Consider the following 25,902-nt stretch of genomic DNA (forward strand, 5'->3'; position numbering starts at 1 on the left):
CACAAAATGATACAGAGAAGCTAACCTCCTGCTGAGGACAACCCAGCAGGCCTGCAGGAATCAGCCAGCACAGTGCTCTAGGAGCTGAGCCCAGGCCCACATGAGCTGGAGGTTTTAGCCCCAAGGTAGGCCTAACCAGCCACTGGCTGGAGGGACTCCAGATCACAAGCAGCTGTTCCCGTTTACAGAATTATCAACGCATAGATGCTAAGGACAAAGTGAGAGGTCAGTGCACTGTGGACTTTGGGACCCAGTAGTTGGGAGTGCGTAGGTTTTGACCCTGGAGCGAGAAGCCACTGAGGAGCTGCAGCTGCAGCCGCCCCCACACGGCAGCTTCAGCTCCTGGCCTGCAGAGACCATGTGAATAGTCTGAGGGGTAATTGCTCTTGCTTTAACCTTCTTGGATCTGGATTGCAGTCTAGGGTGGAGGTCCTGGGGTGTGTGACCAGTTTGCCACAGCATGTGGAGGCTTCAGAGAGGGCACCCAACTAATACCTTTAGCAGCTGAGAAAAACCCAGCATTTGGTATGAAGCTCCCCTGTCTGGTGGCAGAGTCCTACTGTGGCAAAAAGCCCAGGAGTCAAGTGATTGAGGAGCAACATGACCAGGCAAAGGAAAAAAAGAAAACAGAAGAGCCCAACATTAGACTCCTATTTTGGGAACAAAAAGGATCAAAGCAGGGAACAGGAGTAAGACAGCAAAGTCAGAACTCCTGCACCAAAAGCTTCAAAGGAAAATACGAGCTAGTTACAGGCCATAGAGGACCTTAAGAAGCAGATAAGAGAAGTGGAAGAAAAATTGGGAAGAGAAATTAGAACAATGCAAGAAAATTACAAAATGAGAGTCAACAGCCTGACTGAGGAAAATAACACCTTGAAAAATAGACTAACTCAAATGGCAAAAGAGGCTTAAAAAGTCAATGAGGAGAAGAATGCCTTAAAAAGCCAAATTTACCAGATGGAAAAAGAATCTCAAAAGCTCACTGAGGAGAATCATTCCTTCAGAATTAGATTGGAGCAAATGGAAGCTAATGACTTTATAGGAAATCAAGATACTGTTAAACAGATCCAAACAAATGAAAGAATAGAAGGCAATGTGAAATATCTCACTGGAAAAACCACTGACCTGGAGAACAGATCCAGGAGAGATAATTTAAAAATTACTGGACTACCTGAAAGCCATGATCAAAGAAAGAACCTAGAAATCATCCTCCAAGAAATCCTCAAGGAAAACTGCCCTGATGTTTTAGAACCAGAGGGCAAAATAGAGGTTGAAAGAATCCACCGATCACCTCCTGAAAAAGATCCCAAAAAGAAAACTCCTAGGAATATTATAGCCAGGTTCCGGAATTCCCAGATCAAAGAGAGACTATTACAAGCAGCCAGGAAAAAACAATTTGAATATTGTGGAAACACAACCAGGATAACACAGGATCTGGCAGCTTCTACACTGAGGGATTAAAGGGCTTGGAATGTGATATTCCAGAGGGCAAAGGAGCTGGGATTAAAACTAAGAATCACCTACCCAGCAAAAATGATTATCATGTTTCAGGGGAAAATATGGTCATTCAGTGGAATAGAGGACTTTCAAGCATTCTTGATGAAAAAACCAGAGTTAAATAGAAAATTTGACATTCATATACAAGAAGCAAGAGAAACATGAGAAGGTAAACAGGGACAAGAAATCATAAGGAACTTATCAAAGTTGAACTATTAACATTCCTACATGGAAAAACGATAATTGTAACTGATGAAACTTTTCTCAGTATGAAAATACTTGAAGGGAATGGAGGCATATGAATACATATGTGAATGTGTGTATATATGTTTACAGGTATACATAGATAGAGGGCACAGGACCAATTTAATAGGAAGGATGATGCTTAAAAGGTGAAATTAAGAGGTGAGAGAGGAATATAATGAGAGGAGATGGGGAGAGACAGAATGGGGTAAACTATCTCATATAAGAAGAGGCAAGGGAAAATGGTTACAATGGAGGGGAACAATAAGAATGCAAAAGGGAATGGGTCAACCTTATTCTCATTGAATTTGGCTTGGGGAGGGAATGAAAAACACCAAATAGGGTATCTCACCCTACAGAAGAGTAGGAGGGAAGGGGATGAGAGGGGGGATGATGGAAGGGAGGGCAGGCTGGGGGGCGGGGGGAGGGGAGTTGGAAGCACCCACTTTTGAAAAGGGACAGGATCAAAGTAGAGAATAGAACAAGTGGGAGGTGGAATAGGAGGGAGGGAAATATAGTCAGTCTTTTACAATATATCTACTATGTTAATGTTTTGCATTAGCTATACATGTACAACCTATACTGAACTGCTTATCTTCCCAGTAAGGGTGGATGACAAAGGAGGACGGGAATGAATCTGGAATTCAAAGTTTTAAAATCAAATGTCTAAAAATAAATATATATACACACTATTATTAATACTATTTTACATGTAATTGGGAAATAAGATATACAGGCAATGGGGCATAGAGATCTACTATGCCCGACTGGAAAAGTCGAAAGGGGTATGGGAGAAAATATGGGAGAGAGCAGATTGGAGGAGGGGATATCCTATGGGACAGCTATTTTGGGGCATTGGGTAGGGGAAAAAACAGGGAGAAAATTTGGAACTCAAAATTTGGTAGAAATGAATGATGTAAATCAGAAGTTAATAAAACATTTGAAAAATTAAAAACAACACAAAGATGGTAGTGAAATTAAACACAAATACCTACTATACCTATATCACCTATTTAGAAGCATAAGGGCAGCTAGGTGGCACAGTGGGTAAGAGTGCCGGCCCTGGAGTCAGGAGAACCCGGGATCAATTCTGGTCTCAGGTACTTAACACCCACACAAAAAAACTGGCCGTGTAACCTTGGGAAAGTTACTTAACCCCAATTGCTTTAAAAAAAAAAAAAGTATAAAAAACAAAGAGATCTTCACAAGTAGGCACTTACTAAATGTGCTGGTAGAACCAGGTTGACTGATGCCTTTCCCTGGATTTATGAAGGGATAGAAGTCAAAAATCACAAAGAATACATGTGGGTTCTTTCCAGTTACACAAAAACAGTTATGACTTTAAGCTGCTATTTTAGTAATTATCTTCAAGAAAGAAAAAAGCTAGATAGATAGATATATTATAGATAGATAGATAGATGATAGATAGATAGATAGATAGATAGATAGATAGATAGATAGATAGATAGATGAGGGGGGGGAGAGGGAGGAAGGGGAAGAGAGAAAGAGAGAGAGAAAGAGAGAGAGAGAGATCCAAAAACTACTTTCACGCATTATCTAAAGAAAAGTCAAAGATGGAAAAAAAATCATTGATTTGGGGGATATGATCATACTTAAGTGGGAGGAAAAATCCTAATCATCATAGCTGCCGTTTCTCTAGCACTTCAAGGTTGGCATCAGGCTCATTTGATTCTCTCAAGCACCCAGTGATTTGTCACTCTATTTGATACTTATTCAATCACAAACATTTTCACTTTAGTATCCATGTCCTGAAAACTGACTCCCATATCTAACAGACAATTCACTGTCTAGACAAGAGGCATCCAAGTGGTGTAGGAGATAGAGTACTCTGAGTTCAAATTTAGCCTCAAATACTTACTAGCTATGTGACCTGGGAAAATCATTCAACAGCTCTCAGCCTCAGTTTTCTGATCTTTAAAATGGGGGGAAATTATAGGATCTGACCTCACTGGATTATTCTAAGGACCAAATAAATTAAGATAGTTGAAGCACTTTGCAAACTTTAAAATAGTATAAAAATGCTATCATTACATATGGCAAGCTAAAAAAAATCACTTTCAAGATGAAAATACAAAAGTTATAATATATTCATTCATATTATAACTAATGGCCTATTCAGTGAAGCAAGAGAATTAATTAATGCCTATACCAAATATTACTTTCTCCATCTCTTCACTGTCATACATATTATGCCCTCAAAAATATACATTTGAAGGGGAAAACTTAACAAGCTATATAATAAATTTTTAAGTTATTAACAAACTGTTTTGAATTATGACACTAACGGTAAAGGAATTTCCACAAAAATAGGACATTGAACAAAGTAATTTTTCATAATAGTCAGAATAAGCTCAAAAAAGGCAAAGATTGTTTTTGCCCTATTAACCCCAGCAAATAGCATAGTGCTTTGCCCACAATATACCCTTATTGTTCCAAGGCAAATAGTGGATACTAGACTTTAAGTCAAAAAGACCTGAGTTTGAATCCTCCCTCAGGTCACTTCCTGATTGTGCAACCCTGGGCAAGTCATTTAACCTCTATCAGCTGCAGTTTCTTCATGCACAAAATGGAGACAATTAACATGACCTACCTAGGGTAGTTGTGCAGATCAAATGAGATAATGAATATAAATATAATGAATATAAAGTGAATTGCAAACCATAAAGCACTATATCAATGTTAGCTACTGTTATCAAATTAAACTGAAAATATAACTCCAAGAACCCCTCCTCAATAAATGGACAAAAGAAGTTTTTTAAAAATTCAAACTATAAATGATCATATAAAAAACATTTCTTATAGAAGAATTACCAATGGTTAATAGTAAAAGAAATGTAAAATAAAACTCAACTATGTCAACTTATGTTGAGCAAATTAGCAAATGCAATCAAAAAAAGATCAAGAAACAGAGGAGAGAGGGGTTATAGGAAGACAGACCTACTAAGTAAATACATTGTCAGTAGAAATGTTAAGTGGTCCCACCATCCCAGATATCAAATTTCAAATTGATATGAATATGAAAAGTAAAAAAAAAAACTGTCCATACTCAGTGGCCCCAACTATATGTGTGTGTATATAAGACACACATAATCATATATATGCCATAGTAAATGAAAGAATACATACCATAATATCCATAGCAGTACTCTTTGTGGATGCTAAGAACTGGAAAGAAAAATGGGTCCCTACAATTAAGGAATGGTTTGGGGTGGGGGGAAGAACCCAACAACTATGAGAATATAATATAAATCAGCATATAGTACAAAATGACCAATATAAGCAATTTGGAGAAAAATGGGAAGATTTGTTTGAATTGCTGGGAGAGCAAAATAAGTCACAGCAAAAAAAAAAGCATATACAATCACCACTATAACACAAATAAAGAGATCACTGAAAGGAATCCAACTCTGGGTTACCAGTAAAGAAATAAACATCAATAAAGGTTCCAGAGAACAGATAATTCAGAGCACTGTGTAAGTCATTGGACATAGTACTTGTATCACTATCAGATGTTTTACTAAATTGTTTTTCTTTGTCACAAGAGAAAGATTCCATCTGCAGTAGGGAAAAGGTTTTCTTTGTTCCTACCTCCCACCCCCAATAACTATGCTGTTAAGACAAAAGGCATTAACAATTAATGGCTAAATTAAATTGAAAGTGTTGATGCTAAAAGAAAGAATCTACTGTTAGCACATTTCTTGCTTATACTTTTAAATCTCATCAGAATATTTCATTAAATCAGTGGGTCCTTCTGTTCCTATTTGAAAAACATTACTACTAAGTAGCTCTTCAAGAATTATTATTAAAATTAATACATAAATTTTTTAAAATAATTCAAACATGAACAATTTGGACTCATTTTATCCAACACAGGAGCAATTGCTTCGATAGATTTAACTGAGTTTTTAAAAATCAAGTTCTCTAACACTATATGAAATAGCACCAGATTTTAATCTTGGCTGTCAAAGATTCCACACCAATCATCTCCCTCTTAAGACTAACTAAGCCAGCAAAACAGGCTTCTGATAGAGCAGCCCCAGAAGGCTGAAGTCTCAAGACATTTGGTCATTCAAAAGCAAAAGTGAGAAGATGAGAGAACCACAAGGGAAATGGAAATTCTAACCTTCCCCCTAAGAACAATGATTACTAAATTCTGGGGGCACTGGGAAGCAGAAGAATAATTTGGGTCCAATCTAGTTTCATTCTTTTATTCACAAATATCTGCTGAAAGCCTATGTCCTAAATACTATGTGTTTAAACAGGACATTAATTCTTAACATAAGCGTTTGTAATGATTCCATAATTTCATGTGTTTTTACTAGTATTTCCTCCTTTGCATGAAAAACATCACAGTACAAATAGCAGTTTCAATTTCTGTGTTGAAATAAAATGTAGGAAAAGTAACGCTTTTTCCAAGCCTCTCTCTGTATAATGAATTCCTTTTCTTGACAAATTTTCAGCAATTTTTATTCAAGTTTTATAACTCTTAACAGATCTCTGAAAGCTCTGGAATAGTAACAACTCAATGGAACCACATTCATATATGTGTGATGGTATTTCTTCAGGGTAATGAAGAAATAAAACTGGAACTGTTTTCATACAGGTGGCAAGAATTGCTGATTTTCTCTGCTCTAGCTAAATTTCCATGATGTCCATTACAACAAATCTATCTTGCATACAGAAAACGCCAAATCCATTCAGGGACTGTGCCCCCAAAGTACAGATGGATAATTACTAACTAAAGCAGTTGGAACAATTTATAGCCCCTCAACAGCTTTTTTTAAAAATCACCTCATGGAACTTGCTTTGAGGGGAGGAGCTGGGAAAAAACAGGCAGCTAGCCAACTAAAATAAAATTAAAGTAGCCACTGTCTTCCTTTCCCAAACAGAATATATGAAAAAGATAAACTGATACTGTTGTTGATCATTTTCATAATAGTATAAATGTTAAGCTGATGTACATTATTCTAAGCATAGCCTTACATGTTTTTTTTTAGGAGTCTTGCTTGGAAACAAGCATAATTTTCCACACTAGTTGATTTACTTTATTTTGCCCCCCCCCCGCTTTTACACACACACACACACAGATGATAAGAGAGAGATAGATATCCGTGTGTGTGTGTGTGTGTGTGTGTGTGTGTGTGTGTGTGTGTATACCTCTTACATCCCATCATTCTTTTGATTTCTCTATTCCAGAGAGAACTATATCTAAGTTCTGGACCAGGGTTTAAATGGTGCCAAGTTTCAATGCAGGAGATCTGAAATGTATCTCATAAAGAGAAAGAAGAAGAGCTGTGAAGGTAATCACAGAGAAAGGAATGGGAAACTGGGGGGTAGGGGGAGAGAGGTGATCATTTCCGGAAGAAATTCTAACACTCTTTATTTTAGGCAATGTCAGGTCTCTTGGCTAATTCTCAGAGCAGAGATAAGAGCCAAGAGCAAGGAAGGAGCTTTGAACAGCTGAGAATACAAGCAACAAGTTAAATCTCTGGAATACAGGTCCTCTCCCTTGCAAAATAACTTCATAAGTGGTCTTTTAGAGCTGCTGCCTCTAAGACCAAGTATCTCAGACTTTGTTCTGACAAGTTCAACAACCCTTGTGGTAGAAACAAGAAAAGAGGCAAACCATAGGTGATTGAGGAAGCACAGGTGCCACTGGACAAAGGAAGACTGCAAAGAGAATGGTTCAAGATATTAATAACATTTCTAACAATTAAAGCTTTCTGAAAATCTAACAGACTGTAGCTAGGCAGTACAGTGAAGAGAACTGGGAGTGGAGTGAGGAAGACATATGTTCAAAATCTGCCTTAGACACTTACTAGAAAAGGCATTTAACCACTCTGTGCCTCAGTTTCCTCATCTGTAAAATGAAGGGGTTAGACTCACTGGTCTCCAAGATCCCTTCCAGTTCTAAATCTATGGTACTCTAAGCCCATGAAGTCTTGAGTTCCCCATCACTAGAAAGATCAAAGGATTTAGAGCTCAACAAGAAGTTTAAAGATCATCTAGTCCAAGGGCTCTTAAGTCTCTTCTGTGCTATGGACCCCTTTGGCAGTCTGGTGAAATCTATGGATACCTATTCAGAACAATGTTTTTTAAATGCATAAAATAAAATCCACAGGAAACTCATTATATTGAAATAGTTATAAATTTGTGTGTGTGTGTGTGTGTAGTTGGCAGACCCCACTCCTTCATTTGACAGATGAATGATCAAAGCCCAGAGAAGGGAAATGATTTGCTAAAGGTCACACAAGTCATAAGCAACACAGTCAATTTCCAACTCAGTTCTTCTGACTCCATAGCCAATGCTCTTTCCATTACACCACTCTACCAAGGATTCAAGCACCTGTTAGGGGCACAGAAAACGGATGTGAGGCTGCACTGGGTCATAACTTGGTCTAATTAATCTCTATTATCCCTTACAACTAACTGAGGGGAAGAAAAAGGAAAAGTGTAAAGAGAACAGCAAAAGATTCTTACCATTCAGGCTTATTGTCCCTTTACATTTTCACTGCCATATTGGATTTTTTGGATTTTAGGTTGGTCCTATAATTTCACTGGTATAAGAAACTTCTGGGGTGGCAATTCAAGAAAAATGTCAACAAAGACTGACACCTGCTCTACAATTAATAATCTTAGAAAATTTCTTGGGGCATTGAGAAGTTAAGCAATTTGCTTAGGGTCACATAGCAAATAATTATGTGCCAGAGATGAGATCTAAACCCAGGTCTTCCTAAATCCTGGGAACTCTCTATCCACTGCCCCACACTGCCTCCATTCTGGAGAACTACTACTTTGAAGATCATCTGAGAGCCATTCATCTAAAAAAGGAATTATTGAACACCTATTACTATATACTAGCACAGTACAAGTGAATTTGTATACAATCAGTGCCAGAAGTAGGAGGCAAAATTGTAATGTGTCTAGGCAAAATCTGCCCCTCCGGCTGTGCTATAAATACCTTCAACACATCCTTCTCTGCTTCATGCTACCCTCCCTTTGCCCACAGAACTGGCACAAGTCTGCTCTAAATCGGCATTTTATACTCTGATAGGAGATGAAGGAAGAGAGTTACAAAAAAGAATATGGATCCAAATACAACTGAGGATGTTCTTGGGAATCTAAGTGAAAGGATGGTCCCTCAATTTCATTTCTTCCATGTTGAAGCTCTATTTACAGAAAGTGTTTATGATATGTGCCAGGGTTTTATAAATTCATCTAAATATCAGAGACATTTTTACCACTACATAAAAAGTATGATGCGTAGTAATAGTTCAGGAATCTTTGAGTTCCATAGCTGACCAAGAATAGGGAGGAAATCAAGATGCACCATTCCAAGAAACAGAGAATCATAGCTCTAGAACCCAAAAAGACCTTTGAGGCCACCCCACCTAGTTCGACCAGTTCACTCCTTTCACAGAGGAGGAAACTGAGGCCCAGAGATTTGAAGTGACTTACCCAATGTCACACACAAGAACTAAGGGGAAGAGACAAGATTCAAAAATAAGTCCTCTGACTCCCAATCAAGTTTTCTTTCCACTCCATCACATTACATATAGTTCAACTAGGCCTCTAGTTGGAAGTGTCGATGAATAATACATCTGCCTTCTGCCAGGACTCTCCAGAAGACACAGAGGTCTTCAAAGGAGCAAACGAAAGCATAATCCTACCTAAACATTTTAACCACCTATTTCTTTTAATTCTTCAACTCTCTTCACCATAACCTCCTTCAAGAGTAAGCTCATCTCCCAGTTTCTGCAAGAGGCCTTTTGAGAGCTTCTCTTCTCTCATTGCTAGTGCCTTCCCTGAGATTAACTCCATTTTCACTACATAAATCTCATATGAACAGAAATTTGCATGTTAGAATGTGAGGCTCCTGGAGGGCAGAAACTGTTTTTACCTTTGTATACTCAATGCTTAGCACAATGTCTGATGTAGAGTAAACACTTATGAAATATTTTTTGACTGGTAATTAATAATAGCTAGATATAATATCTACTATATGCCAGGTACTGTGCTGTACTTTACAAATATTACCTGACTTGATCCTCCAGACTAACCTGGGAGGTATTATTATCATCTCCATTTTACAGATAAGGAAACCAAGGCAAACAGAGGTTAACTCAAAGTATCTGAGGTTGGATTTGAACTGAGGTTTTTTTTTTCCCTGATTCCAAGCCAAACAGAAAGTGAAAAATTATTTTCCTCAGAGCAACCAGATATGGATAACACAAATACAAATTTCAGACAAAATGACTAAGAAAAATTAAGCCAATTTAAGCAACTATCCTGGAAGAATGGAAAGAGGGCTGCTCCTAGGCTCTAGTCCCATCTTTGCTACTAACTAGCTGTGTCACCTTGAGCAACTAAAATCTCAGCTTCTTCAATCTCTTAAGTGACTAGTCTTTATTTCTTAAGTCTCTTCTACATCTCAAATGTTATGATTCCACATTTATATCAACAAGAATATAAACTGTTTGTGATATAATTATTTGAACAATTAGTAATGTCAGTGTAGGCATGCTTTTAAAAATACATAAAATCCATTTTTATTTTCAGCATCATAAAAGACTCAAGATGCAGTTCAGTTCACTTGCATGAAGCTTCTCTGCTTCCCGATCTCCAATCATAGTTTAAACTAACCTCTTGCTCCTGAAATTTTTATATTACTTTGTATAGATCTCTCCTTCACTATAATATTATATTTCACATAATATTTATGTGTGTAGCTTTGTCTCCTCTCACTTTTGTAAACTTCTTAATAGCAAGGACAGAATCATTTCTCATCTTTGTATTCCTGGGGCTTAGCGAATATAGCACTTTGCATAAATACAATGTGTTTATTTAATTGTATAGCAGTAATAATTAGCTGAAAGTAAGCACGGACTGGTAGGGAAACTGTCTTGGAAAGGGAGGCCAGGTGGTGAAGTGGATAGAGAACCAGCCCTGGAGTCAGGAGGACCTAAATTTAAATCCAAACTCAAAAGCTTACTAGCTGTGTAACCCTGGGCAAGTCACTTAATCCTGATTGCCTCCCCAAAAAAAGAAAGAAAATCAATCTTGGAAACAGACAGACCTGGATTCGAGTCCTACTTCCTACACTACTCATAGAACCTCTTGGTGACCCCAAGTAATTCTCTAAGACAATACATTTCAAACATGTTACCTAACTCCATCAATGGAAATAGAGTTTTCAGACATGTTAACTCCATCGATGGAAGTAGTTTCCTATACTGATTTAGTAACAGGCCTTAACTTGACCCCACCCCAAAAAAAAGAAAGTTGGCAGATTTTAAGGCTAAAAAGTTTTTATTTTATTTCATTTGATCCTGACAATAACCCTATGAGATAGGAAGTGTAAGCATTATTACATTCACATTCTATGAATTCATTGAAATTAAGTGACTTGCCCAAGGTAACATAACTATTATCTGCTGGATCCGGAATTAGAACCCAAGTATTCTGACTCCATTTCTAGCACCATTTCCAATGTGCCATAGCTGCCTCCCAATAGAAGAGAGGTTTTTCCATTTTAGGAATTTTAATTCATCTATAGCTACCTTTGTGTGATATTTTACTGAACAATAAATGCCAAATTAATCTTTCTCCTTAAAATGATGGTACCAGTCAACCACAGCACCAAAAAATTAGGGCAAAGTAATCAATCTCATAAACTTAAAAAAAAACCCTTAAAACAAAATACGCATCTAACACAGTATATATGCCCAATGCAGACAGAGACCTAAAAGGTATTCTCACTTGCTGAGAAGGAAAAGGAGTGACAATAACCTTTGCACACCTTGAGAGAACATTCCCTTTGGCCTTTCCCTTTCCCTTCAGAGCAAAGGACAATGGGCATATTCTCAAAGCATCTGCCAAATACACCACACTCCCACTCTATGAAAACCAATGACCACTCGCATTAAAAATAAATCTCCTTCTAAAAATATCCTTGTAAACCAAAAGTACATCAAATTTATTAAGATACTCTCAAGTCCAATTACACAGTTCTTTCCCAAAACACAAGCATTCCTGACCAAAATAAGGATAACACACTCTATCTAAAATTATTTCCTATGGTCACCAAGTCCAAGAGCATCCAAGAGATCTTTAAAATCACATCTTATTTTCCATTAGTGTTACCCTTAGGTCCCATTTCAGGGAAAGACTTTTTGGATGTAATATGACATTCCTTTTTTATACTCTACCTTCATGAAAGACAAAGAACAAAGAATTAGTGAGCAGTAGACAAAATGAGGTTCCAAAATGAAAATATGGAGAGCCTGCCTTTCTCGCCTCCATTCAGACCTATATTTATCCTAACTGACTTCGTGTACTAGACCACAGGCACTAGGCAGCTGCTCAGCAGTGTGATTCATCTCTCAGATACGCAATGGTTATATTTTCAATATGCTCTGGAGTGGGTGCTAGTGAAATAAGATGAAAGCCATAACTTTAGTTTTAAAGTTTCTAAGCTATTTAGGGGCCTTTAATTGATAAATTAAAGATCAGTCTGAAAGTTAAACAATGCTGCTGTGTTGTTTATAGCACTTATAAAAGTTATATAATTTTTTTATGGCCAAGTACACATTATAAATATCAACAGTTCTTAACTCAATGGAAACTGAGTCAGGAAACCATTAAGAACAGGCTTCTCCAGTCTCACAGAGCACAGAAAAAGTAGAGACTACGGACTTTCTCTGACTCAATTTTCCACTGTGTTATGCTTTACTCGGATACTCACTGAGGGTAAAGACAATGGTAACACCCTACACTTATATGGAGTATTCAAACATTTAAAGTCATACCATGAATTTCAAGGGATTAAAATATAGTCATGGCACACTTAATTTTGGGAGTATTAAACTTTACCTTTCCAAAAGATTCTTATGTTCAGTAAAATGACATTGACATTAAATACTAAGTACTATTTATTTAAGGCTCTATCCCTACTAAATATCTTCACTAGCCCAGGAGAGATTTGTGTATTTAAATAAATATATTTAAATAAAGCACATTGTGGATTAACAGGCTAAGAAATGGTGAAGAAGCTGACTCAGAAAAGCCTGGCCTCAAGTCCTCTTTCTAACACATATTAACTGGGTAACCTTGGAAAAATCACTAAACCTTCCTAACTTTGATTCCTCTTCTATAAAATTAGAATACTAATAACACCTTTACTACTTAACCTCACATGACTGTTATAAAGTTCCAGTGTATATAAAGTACTCCACAAGCTTTAAAGCTTAAATAATTTAATGTCAGTTATCAGAAGAGGGAACTAGGAAAGGAGTTCCCCTATACCTGTGATCACAGGTCTCAAAGGAAGGTAAAGGTCCCTATATGGTTTGTGACAAAGTTATTCATTTTCAAACTCATAAGAAAATTTCTCAAGTCACATAATGGTAAGGAATATAGTATTTGTTTAAAAAAATAAAACTGGAATACATATTTATACCTTTCAAGAACTCTCAATATTTAGTATAGTACTAACAGGCTAGAGTGAAACCCTAATTGACTAAAGGAGTCTTCAAAAGCTCTGCCTTCCTGCAAATCTGTCTCTTAAACTTACTCAAACACACATCACAGAGTATGCTTAGGTGTTGGGGTGGGGTGGGGGAAAGGGGGGGGGGAAGGATAGAGGGAAGGGTGGTAGGGAAGAAATATTTTAAACTCAGCAGGAACTTTTGATAAGGATTTCCAATAACTGAAATTACTATCATTAGAACTATAAACGGATTAGAAAAGAAAGAGGAAAACACTGTCTTCAGAAAATCCCAGTCAAAATGTAAAGATTTAAATTATTGATCATTATTAATTTATCAGATTAGCTAGTTGACTAGCTAGCACACTGCTGAGATAAGATATAAAACAGACAAGGTTCAAAGTTAGGGTGAGAGAAGCAAGGGAATATGACAACTGTGGATCTAGAGCAGAGATTTTTAACTTTTTTTTTTTGGCCCTGGTACCTTTGGGTAGTCTGATAAAAGTCTTTGGACCCCTTTTTTCAAAATAATGTTGGGTGCCTATATTCATAATTGCTAAATTATGCTAAATTTCACTTAAAGGTTAAGTTGAAATTTATTTTATATAATTTAAAACTTTATAATTTATTTTATAAAATAATTTTTAGTTTAATGTCTAACTGAAATTTAGCATAATTTAGCAATTAAGAATATCAGTAACCAACATTATGAAAACAAAGGTGTAACTTTTTTCCCACCTAAGTTCTCTGATCCACAGAAATCTATCCATAGATCCAGAATAAAAACTCCTGAACTACAGGATGGGGATAATTAGCAACAAATCTGAGGAAGATGAATAACCACTGCATGTGGCATTCCAACTACCTAAATTTTATATATAATCTTTTCCAAGTGAGAAATAATTCATTTTACAAATGAAAACCAGCCAAATAGTGTTTTTCTAAGAAATACAGTCCAATAGATAAAGGTAATTAAATTTGGTTAAGGAATTAAGATAGAAAATTTGAAGATATGATATATCCTCTCTCTTTCGATAACATAACCACTGTGCTGCAAACAGATGCTAAAAAGATCATTTCATTCACATCCCAGGAGCAAAGCAAAACCAAACTCCAAAATTAAAGGATACTTATTCCCCTTGTAAACATAAGAATCCACATCTGCCTTGGCAAAGGAGAACTGGAAGAAGAAAAGGGAAAGGAATAGAGTTGTCCATCACCTACCTGATCTGGACTTAATGATGTCAGTGAATTCATTCTGTCCCTCATTTGGTCTGTTCTCTTGCTCTCCATATTTGGCCATCTTTGCAGAGACTCAACTCAGCATAAAAACTCTACAAAATACTCTTAAGGATTGTGCCTTTCTTTAGACATGTGATTTGGCATCAATATCTGAAAACAAAGGGGAAAGTACTAAATTATATAAACTGCCTTTATTTGTATACAAAAATATGCACATACGCAAATAAAATAAACACATTCCAAGGGACACAACCTTATGTCAGGGGCATACGTGTACTGTTCAGTTAACAGAACTCTGTTCACAGGCATTTATTAAGTACTTACTACAAGTCAGACACCCGTGCTAAGCACCTTAAGAAAGTCACAAATTGTCTCAAATTCACTCTTTAGAAAAGCATTCCTAGGAGCGGCTAGGTGGCACAGTGAATGGAGCACAGGACCTGGAGTCAGGAGGACCTGAGCTCAAATGTGACCTCAGACACTTAACACTTACTAGCATGTGACCTTGGGCAAGTCACTTAACCCCAATTGCCTTGCTTTCCACCCTCCAAAAAACAAAAAAAAAAGAGAGATGGAAAAAAGCATTTCCAGGATCTGTGGAATTCAGGGTCTTATCTTTCATCCACTAGCTTTTATATCTACCACCTGTCAATAATTGCAGTGCCCAGCTTACCCTAATGCATTATAATGGGCCTGAGGCATGCCATCCCAGAACCCAAAGAACATCAGTGTTTTTTTTCCCTAGGTTCAACAATACCCTGAAGGAAGACACCAACTTTTTGTTAAATTAACTAACCATTAGTTTGAAAAGATAATTCTCAATTCACATGTGACTTATTAGTTTGCTTTCACTGGACTTTAGATGAGAACCCAAATATTAAGATTATTCAGGTGGGCAAGGACTGGATATTTTAGCCTTTGCTTTATCTCCCACTACCTTTGTGATATTGTGACTAACTGGACATATGTCACTAGGTGAAGATGTCTGGAAAGAGAACTTTAAGTTCTAATGATGAGAAATTATAAAAAGTGGTTTAAAAATTTCCTTGGATATAAAGTAGTTTGAGACTACCTTTTTATATTAACTACCTGTCCAGAAGACAGCAGAAACAAGTGATCCTACTGATAGTTTGAGTTCCCAATATTTTCAACTTTGTAACTTATTTTCAACATGGCAACCATTGTTACTATTAACAATTTGTATTCTTTTATCAAAAAGCTATTTTTCCTACAAATTAGCGATCTCAAAAGTTTTACTGCACGTTTAAGTGTTATTTTGTTACATGGAGAGACCCCTCCCCCTTTTTTTAAACAGTACAGTACAATACAATTCTACTTCGAAATTCTTAAGTCTATCTCATAGAGAGCAAGACCAATGGTGGGTGGGCTTCATGAAAATATTCCCAAGGAATATTATGCATTGTAAGAAAAAAAATAATGAAAAAAAAGTGGTCACTAGTTAGGCACAGGACTCAACCAGGAATACAAATACAAACAAAACAATCCCAGCCCTCAAGAAGTTTACATACTAATGGAGACCATGTAAAGGGAGTGGTGGTTGGAAAGAAGAGTATTTTGGGAGAGGGGAAGGTAGAAAATAGTGATTGGCGTGACAGACAGCACTATAGAGCAAGATGTACACGTGTTTGTAACAAATGCATACATGTCTATATGTATGGCTTTAAGGCTTTCAAAATGCTTTCCTCACAACAACACTGTGAGATGGGCAACATTAATTACTACTAAGTATTATCAACCTTTTTTTCTAGATGAAACAAGTGAGGCTCTGGGAGATTTTCCCCCCCAAAGACCCCAGAGTTCAGAAGGGTTAAAAGATCCCAGGCAGGTCTCCCGACTCCAAGCCCAGCTTGATACACACTGCCTCGGCAAAGGGCCTCCTCCTCAACCTTGCAGAAGTTAAGTAGGTTTTACTGAAATTACTCTTTTTACATTCCATTCTGACATTTTTGTTCTTCAAATTTAGCCTAGCAAAGGCTTCACTATCATGAATCTACTCAACTGGCTCTTTACCTCACCCTTTCTTCCATAAACTGGATTTAGAGTCAGAGCTCTCCAGTTATGCAAACTGAAGATATCAAACTGATACTTTTCAATTTCCTCACCTTAGGCAAGTCACCTAACATCTGAGCCTTGGCTTCCTCAACAGTAAAATGACAGGGTTTCATTAGATTATCTCAGATCGTGGAGATCCTAAATTCAGGGCTATTTAGAACTGGAAGGAAACAGAAGTCATCTAGTCTAACCTTCTCACTGTAGAGGAGTCACCTGAAACTGCAGAGGTTAAATGGCCTACCCATCCATAGTCACAAAGTTAGAGTCAAAAGGGGGATTTAAACCCAGGTCTTTCCAACTCCAAATCTAGCACTCTAGGTATCAAGTCATGCTACCTCCAAAGTCCAGCTCTAAATTCTCTGTATTTAGTGTCAATGCATTGTGTCAAGGAATAAGAGAAAAGAGAGGGAAACAAAAACTGAAAAGAGGAGGGGATTAGAGAGAGAATAAATATTTCATATGAAATTCCTCTAGGAATAAAATGCAGTTACCTACGAACATATAAATTAGTATAAACTAATGAGAATACACGGTAGCCCCTGAGAAAAAGTCAATTCCTTACCAGTGGCGACCACTACCTTAAATTAATAGAAATATTGAAAGAGGAAGAGTGAAGTGGGGAGGATCATATTTTCAAATAGTAATGACACTTTTTTAAAAAGCTTAAACTCCTAAAAGTCCACTGGTAACCAAGAAAATTACATGCACACAATACAGCCTCTAGGGAAAGTTTATACTAGTCATTATTGCCCTTACAACTCGGGCAATAACTTTTATGTAAACACTCCGGGACAATTAAAACTCTCATCAGCCACATAAAACGCTCTGAAATGGGAGGAGGTGAAGGGGGGCGGGGTAAGGGAGAGAGAACTGCTCCACTTAAACTTCAGCTCTAGCCTACCAGGTACTCGGAATCCTCTGCACAAGCAGGTTTTGCCAAGCTCCGGCTCTACCCTTCAGCCTGGCCTAAGTCCCCAATGTTTTGGTTTCAACGCTTTCCGCGCCCACCAGATAGAAACCAATGGGGAGGGGCCAGGCGAACTTCCTCCTGCGAGTGCAAGTTACAAAGGAATTGTGCCTACAGGCAGTCCAACTGCCAGGGGAAGCAGGAGGAAGAAGTCGAGGATTCCCGGGCTTCCAGGGACCCGTCAACTCTGAGCGATCCTTCTTCCAGAACCCAAAGCAACCCAGTCCCATGTTTTACCGAAGAGCCTTTCGAAGCCTGTGATTGTGTTCTTTTCTCCCTTCCTCCCCTCCTGCACCTACGGGGCAGAATAGTCAAAATAAATAAAAGCTAGAGGATAGCCACCTGCAGGGTGGAAAAAAGAATCTCTTTTAGCTGGAGCTTCTATTAGAGGGAAGGCTGTGAAGTTACTTGGGGGTGGGGAGGGGAAGGGAGAGGAATTAGCCTGTGCGCTGTGGGTTTAATGTAAAGCTCAGGTTTGGAAAATAGCTGAAATAGTCTCTTCTCAAGGACTGCAAAAAGAGCTGTCAGTCTACCAGTTAATAAGCATCTGTTATGTGCCAGGCACTAAGAACCGAGAAAGTGGCCCTAAACGCATACACATTACATACACACACACATACACGCTGCTGGGGGTTTGTATATAAACATACAAATACACACATAGACAAGCACACACGCACACACACAAATTAAACCATAACATTGTCAGTTACCCGACAAGTTTTAAAGGATGGTGATACTTACAGAGTGTCATTAGCGCACAAATCCGGAATTCCTCGCCCACGAAAAGGGCCAACCCCGTCCCAGTCGCCAAACGAAGGAGTTACCAATGGCTCAAGGCCAAAATAATAATACTCTCTCCAAAGCCCCACCCTCTAGCTCTGTTACAGCTCTGAAGTCAAGCATGCTTTCTCGCAAGCCACCAGGTTGAAATGCCCTCCTGCTCCTCCTCCTACTTTTCCTCCAAGCTTGGCAACCACAACCCCCTTCCCTCTCTCTCACTCTCACAGGTCCTACCAAATCCCAGCACTTACTGGCCCCAAGGGTCGGGCTACGCACCTGCAGGTAAAAATGACCCAAGCAGTTAGTTGTAGTCTTGCACCCTCTGCCCAGAGTACAGAAAACTAATCCAGCTACCAGGCACCTTAAGGATCCTTGGGTGCTGACTCACATCTGTCTAGCTGAGACAAAAAAAAAAAAAAAAAAAAAAGGATGGGAGGAGAAAACACAGAAGCTGTCCCATGGCCGAGCAGGCTTTTTAAGGGTCCCTCCCTGCGCTGCCCTTTCCCACATCTCCAACGACCTATCGTCCTTTCTCCCCGCCCAAATCAAGCTGCCTCAACTTCTCTGGAAAGTGTGCACAAAACTTGGGATCCTGACTGGGTAACCCAGGAGGGCAATGGGGAGCGCAAAAGCCCTGCCTGGCAGCCGATGAGCCCAGGCTTCTACCTTACCCCCCTTTTTCCCAGCTCAGGTGCGGTAGTCACATTACTGTCCCAGGGCCATCAATAATGCAACTGCTTACCTGCTCCCGTGACCCTCCGACCCACTTCTCTCCCAGACTGGGTCCCGGCTCAGTTCCAAGTTTTTACTGGATTTATGCAGGATTTATTTCCTTTTTTTCTTCCTTTTTTAAGATCGAGAAACAAAATAAATAAGCCCTAAGACAAAAAGAAAAAAAAAAAAAAAAGAAAACAACGCCCCGGACTTATGCAATCTTCCTGCTCTCTAGTTCCGCCAAAAACATTTTTTAAAAAAAAATCCAATAGCAAACCTGGAACAGAAGCTCACGCACCAAGTCTGCCAAATACTAAAGTGTTTTCCTTCTGCAGAAAAGACCAAAAATGGGGTGGGGGTGGGGGGGGCTGGATAAGGGAACTTCTTGCAATTCCCCCAATCGGCTACCGATTGCTGGCTAGTTGCTCCTCCTTTTTGGTGGAATGGAGCTTCTCCAGAGGCTGCAGCTGCCCCCTTCCTCCTAGGAAAGGCGGACTCCAGAACTTTGTGTACAAAAGCAGCCCCAGTTCTTCCCGGCCCCTCCTGTTTTTTCTCCTCTTCCCTAGGTTTCCCCCTTTGTTGGAGGGGACTGAAAGGGGTGAGGCAGCAGGACGAGAAGTCCCTCTATCCCCTCTGGGAAGCTTGAGGCTGCGGTCTGGGCAGTCACCTCAGACCGCTGTCGTGAAAGAGTAACGAATAAGGGCAGCAGTGCCCAGTCCGCTGATCACCGCAAGTGCCAGCCCTCCTCTTTCCTCCAGCTCCTCCGCCCGCCTCTGAACTTTGTTCCCGAAGCTCAGTCTCAGTCCCTCCGAGGTCCCCGGCTTAAGTCACCGCAGCAGCCCCGACCGCCTGCGGCTGCTGGGGCTCCAGCGCCGGGAACGTGGCGCGACTGAGTCACCTGACCGCGCGCTCAGTCAATCATCCAGGCTGGAACCGTGGAGCTCCCCTCCCTTGCGCCCTCCCGGACTGCCCTAAGCTTACCGGCTTGCTTCGGTTGCCCCAACTCAGGCTTGATGTTAAGAGGAAGCTCTCTCCCCCATTACGGGCGAGCTAACCTTTCGGTGGTTTGGTCTGTACTTGTGTGTGGTGAAGGGACCATCGAAAAAGAATCTTATTTATTCAAATTATTTTAAAATATAAGACCCGCCCCTCCAGCAACTTCGCCTCGAGTTACTAGTGATTTTTCCCCTTTTTTAAGCGAATAAATCTTTGTTTCTACTACCCAGTTAGATTCTCGCTCCACTTCTCTAGATTGCAGCAAGATTTTTTTCCCCTAGCTGTCTCCAAGATCACATTTATTATATATTTCTCAACATCACAACTGCAATCCACTTCTGTGTTCAAAATTGCACAGGTGTAAATCATTTTTCCTTTAAGTGTTCTCAAAGTGCTAAGAATATATGTACTTTAAAAAAAAAAAAGGAAATATAGCACTGGCTGGGATCAAGATGATCTATCTCAATTCAAATCCAGCCTCAGACATTCACTAGCTGTGTGGTCCTGGACAAGTCACTTAACCTCTATTTGCCTCAGTTTCCTCATCTGTAAAATGGAGATTATAATAGCACCTATCTACCAGGGTTGTTGTGAGGATTAAATAATATAACAATAAAAGGCACAATGCCTGGCACATAGAAATTGAGACATGAATGTTAGCTATTAGCTATTATTGGTCAAACTAGGCTTGGAGATAAAAGAATGTGTGTGCTATGTCCAATTCATGGGATCATAGAAGCAGAGCTCCAATGGATCCATTTTTTTTGTATCTCTGATTTCTTTAACTCTCATGTTAGTCCTTTGAAATCTTTTACATAGTGTTCATCACCACAGCTCGATTAAGAATTTCAGATGAATATTAAGAAACAAAAAGCATAAATAAGATTTACTTTTAAATCTACAAGAATAAAAAAGAACAATATTTCAGTATTATAAAAGGTCATATTAAGAAACTCCAAACAACCATAAGGATTACACTCCTTTATACCTTAATCTTCATAAATTTGTCAAACAACAGCAACAAAGCCATCATTTGCTTTCCAGCCCCCATGTCCATCCTACCCTGCCTCCCACTTCCATGAGCCTCTCCAATTTTATGAAAGCTAGCTCTGAGCTTAGAGGCCTTCTGGAAAGTACTATCCAAGGCTATTCAATTTGATAGACCCTGTCAGAGTTTCCACTTCATTGGCATATATTTCCAAAACCCAAACTCAACCATATACCAAGATAAGGCATTGAAAAGGACTTTCTTTAACTGAGTAAAGAGTGGGGGGAGGAGGAGGGGGGAGGACCAATAAAGAAACTTCAAATTAAATTGCTAGTTGATATTAACAGAGATATGTAAAGAATAAATACAATATTGAATGAATATATAGCTAAGTAATACAGGAGATAGAGTGCTGGATCTAAGACCTAAGTTCAAACCCCGCTCTGGAATTTACTTGCTGCCTGAACTCTTGTCATTTTTTTGTTATTGTTGCTGGGTCATGTCAAACTCTTCATGAATCCATTTGGGGTTTTCTGGGCAGAGATATTGGAGTGGCTTGCTATTTCCTTCTCCAGCTCATTTTACAGATGAGGAAACTGAGGCAAATATGATTAAATGATTTGTCCAGGGTTACATAGCTAGTAAGTATCTGAGGCAGGATTTGAACTCACATCTTACTGATTCCCAGTATTCTATTCACTGTGCCACTGAATTGTACCCCCCAAGTCACTTAATCATTCTCACTCTCAGTTTCCTCCTTTGAAAACTTTGCATAATAATAGGGCCTACCTCACAGAGTTCCGATAAGGATCAAATGAGATAACAAATGCTAAGTGCTTTACCAATCTTAAAACTGTGTATAAATGCTATCGTTATTATTCATCCACTGCTAACAATATATTAAGAGAGGAATTTTTTCAACTTCCCCTTCATGTAGTATGTTTTAAAGGGGCAGCCAGATAGGAGAAACTAGTGCTAAGTCTTGAAATCAGGAAGACCTGAGTTCAAATCCAGCTTCAGACGCTTCCTAGCTGTTTGATTCTGTGCAAGACCCTTCTTTGCCTCACTTTCTCCATTTATAAAATGGGGATAATAATACCTCATAATGTTGCTGTGAAGATTAAATAATACTTGTAAAGCATTTAACACAATGCCGGACACATTGTAAGTGCTATGTGAATGTTAACAGTTGTCAAAATAGGTGCCACAAGCCAAAACAATGCTCTATTCCCCAAAAATTTTCATAATACCAACTGACGATAAAAAATTGAAAAATTATAAAGAAAAAAACATAAGAGAGAAGCAGGAACATAGGGAGAAAATGTAACAAAAATTTCAGTATATACAAGATACAAAAAAACTGCACTAGATGCTAAGGAAGATACAAATGATAAGAAAGGACCCCTTATTTTATGGATCTTGCAGTCTAATAGAGGAACAAGATTTCAACACCAATAGTTATAATTAATAATATTACATGCCAATTATAGAGTTGCAAAATAAAATGCAATGTATCGGTAACATGGTCAGTCAATCAATAAATCAATATTTATTAGTTCGATACAGGCACAAAGAGATGTCAGAGATCAGGGGAAGCAAATTTTGAGTTAGATGGGGAAGAATTTAAAAGGTAAAGAAGAAAAGGGAGGACAATTCAGATACAGGAAATACAAGCAAAAGCACCAAAACCTGAGAGTGGTACCACTTATTCAGAGAGGAGTCTCATTTGCCTGGAGCATGAATTGAGCTATAGGGAATTCAGCCTGTAAAGTGATTTTTTCCTCAAGTACAAATTTGATCAAGTCCCTCTTCCACCCAATAATCTCCAGTGGCTCCCTACTGCCTCCAGAGTAAAATAAAAAATGCTTTATTGCATTCAAAACTCTTCACAACCTAGCCCCCTTCTACCTTTCCAATATTCTTACACCTTACTTTCCTACACATACTCTTTAATCTAGTGACTCCTTGTGGTTCCATGAACAAGATGGTTCATCTCTTGGTTCCAAACAATCTCTGGTTGTCCACCTACCTGGAACCTCTCACTTCTCTCCTCCCACTATGGACCTCTCTGGCTTCCTTTTAAGGCCCAAATATAATCCTACCTTCTACATAAAGCTTTCCACAACTCCTCTTAATTTCATCCTTCCTTCTATTAATTATTCCTATTTATCTTGTATATAGCTTGCTTTGTATCTATTTGTTTGCATGTTGTCTCCCCCACATTAGATTGTAAGCTCATTGAGGGCAGGGACGGTTTTTTTCTTCCTTTTATCCCCAGCTCTTAGTACAGTGCCTGACAGAGAGTGAGCATTTAATAAATATTGATTGATTGTAAAATATAAAATATAGCTGAGGAAATTGAGGGGATGCGCCGTATCAATTGGGGAATGGCTGAACAGGTTGTGGTGTATGATTATAATGAAATATTACTGTGTTATAAGAAATGATGAGTAAGCTGATTTCAGAAAAACCTGGAAAGACTTTTATGAACTGATGCAAAATGAAGTGAGCAGAACCAACATTATACACAGTAACATTATAAACAGTAACAACAATACCATAAAATGATCAACTGTGAATGACTTACCTATTCCTGAAAATACAATAATCCAAGACAATTCCAAAGGACTCGTAATGAAAAATGCTATCCACCTCCTTCAAAAAAGATTGAAGCATTTTAGTTTTCACTTTCTTTGTGTGTGTGTGTTTGTTCTCCCTTCAGGTTCATGTTTTCTTTCACAACATGACTAATATGATAATATGTTGCATGATTGCACATGTATTACATATATCAAATTGTTTACTGTCTCAGGGAGGGGGAGGTGAGAGAGAAAATTCAGAACTTAAATTTTTTAATGAATGTTAAAAAAATTGTCTTTACATATATGAAGAAGGGGGAGAGAAGAAAAAAATGTAAACAGCTGAAGAGGAAAGGTGGTATTATTTTCAGGGAGGTCTTGAATGGGAGGGTAAGGAATATCATCTTAACTTAGTAGGTAATAGGAAGATTTCAAGATTTGTGAGGAGTGACAAGATCAGATATATGAATGAGAATGATTATTCTGGCAGCATATAAAGGAAAGAATCAGAGGGGAAAATAAAGTCAGGAAGAGTTTTTGAAGTGGAAATGAGGGTCTACGTTGTGGTTGTGATAGTGAGAATAGAAAGAAAGGAAGTGATGCAAGAAACATGGCAACTGACTGGCTATGAGAAAAGAAGGGAAAAAAGTCAAAGGAAATCCAGGGTTATGGTAGACTAGATGAATTGGTGCTTCCTGGCACTTAGTTGTTGCTGTTGTTGTCATTGTTATTTAGTCTTTCAGTTGTGACCAACTCTCCCTGATGCCCTCTGGGGTTTTCTTGGCAGAGATACCAGAGTGGTTTTCCATTTCCTTCTCCCACTCACAGTCAGTGTTTAAATAAGTGCTAAATGACTGCCTGCTGACCAACTGGAATCTGAAGGGGAAGCAGGCTCTGTTTGAGACATTGTAAAGCAGTGTGACATCAAGGTGGAAATATCCTGTTGTTGGGCAACTGTATGAAATAGAGATGTAGATCTAGGTGATGCAGTAAATAGAGCACCCTATCTGAGTTCAAATCCAGCCTCAAACACTAGCAGAGTGATCCTGGGCAATTCACTTAATCTTTCCCTGCCCCAATTTCCTCATCTGTAATATAAGGATAACAGCACCTACCTCTCACAGGGTTGTTGTGAGGATCAAATGAAGCAATAATTGTAAAGAGCTTAGCAATCAAAAGAACTATGTAAAATTTTAGCTATTATTATTGTTTATTATTACTATTATCTGTATGGTACAAGAAGTTATCTAGAGTGAATAAATGAGTCAGTTCATTATAGTGGGAAAAACAATGGTTATAGAGTCAGAGGATCTGTGGTAAGATCTGGCCTTGAATTCTTGCTACCAATGTAACCCTGGCCAAGGCGTTTAATCTCCCTGGGTCTCGGTTTCCTCATTTGAAAAGGAGGCGGCTAGGTGGTGCAGTGGGCAAGTTAACCCCAATTGCCCTCCAAAAGGCAAAAAAAAAAATTGGGTGGGGTGGATAGGATGGCCTCAGTGGTCCCTTCCAATTCAATATCCATGATCCTATGAGATTACAGAGAAAAAGTGCAGAGAGAAATGGGACAAAGACAGGTCCATGGGGGAATTCATAGATTAGGGCAAGGGAAAGAAAAAGAGGAGGCAGTGAAGGGTTAGTTAGGGAGTTGAGGGTATATGTCTCTTGAAGTCAAAAGAGAAGAAAGGAAAAAGGAATAAGGAGGAGATGTGTCAAAAGCTGCAGAGAAGCCAAGAAGACCTTCAAAAAGGCCTTTGTAATCATAATGGCTAATTATTTATATAATGCCTACAATGTGCCAGGCATTATACTAAATGCTTTACAGATATTATCTCATTTGATCCTGACAACAACTCTGTGAGACAGATGATATTATCTTCATTTTACAGTTGAGGACACTGAGGCAAGTAGAGAATAAGTTACTTACTCAAAGACACATAACTATTAATTGTCTGAAGCTGAATTTGAACTCAGATCTTACTGATTCTACTTCATTCACTATACCACCTAGCAGCCCTTGAATTTTATTTGCTGTCTGGGAGGTTATCATTAGTAACCTTTGAAAATTGTGTCAATAGAAAGGCAAAAGACAGATTACTAGGGATTAAGTAAAGTCGAATTTATGCAAGAAATTTAGCCCTGAGAGGGAGGAGATTTCTGGGACAGAGATTGAATGCCTTGTCCCAGTGGCTTTCCATAGCCGTTGACTTTGAATTTCTACCCCTGAGTAACCCTCATTATTTTGTTATTGTTTTTTAGATGCTTTTGACTCTTCATGAGCCCATTTGGGGGTTTTCTTGGCAAAGATAATAGAATG

General features: G+C 38.6%; 1 protein-coding gene across 7 annotated transcripts in view; it reads right to left on the bottom strand.

Moving 5' to 3' along the window:
• The window catches only part of LOC138176559 (utrophin-like), a 382,659-nt gene that overhangs the window by 261,854 nt on the left and 94,903 nt on the right, over positions 1–25,902 (bottom strand). For 2 of the 7 annotated variants that reach the window (XM_069107343.1, XM_069107346.1), the window contains one exon: positions 14,471–14,638. In XM_069107343.1, coding sequence (XP_068963444.1) covers positions 14,471–14,549 — 79 coding nt within the window. In that variant the 5' untranslated portion in view covers positions 14,550–14,638. Of the gene's footprint in view, positions 1–14,470; positions 14,639–17,765; positions 17,824–18,272; positions 18,560–18,587; positions 18,730–19,053; positions 19,980–20,006; positions 20,140–25,902 lie in introns of those variants that run through there. The other 5 variants (XM_069107340.1, XM_069107342.1, XM_069107341.1 and 2 more) reach the window with 5 other exon arrangements.

This window comes from Petaurus breviceps, unplaced genomic scaffold, assembly GCF_028583685.1.
Source record: "Petaurus breviceps papuanus isolate PSGF00001 unplaced genomic scaffold, PetGlider_PUasm1.0 89983, whole genome shotgun sequence".
Lineage (NCBI taxonomy): Eukaryota > Metazoa > Chordata > Mammalia > Diprotodontia > Petauridae > Petaurus > Petaurus breviceps.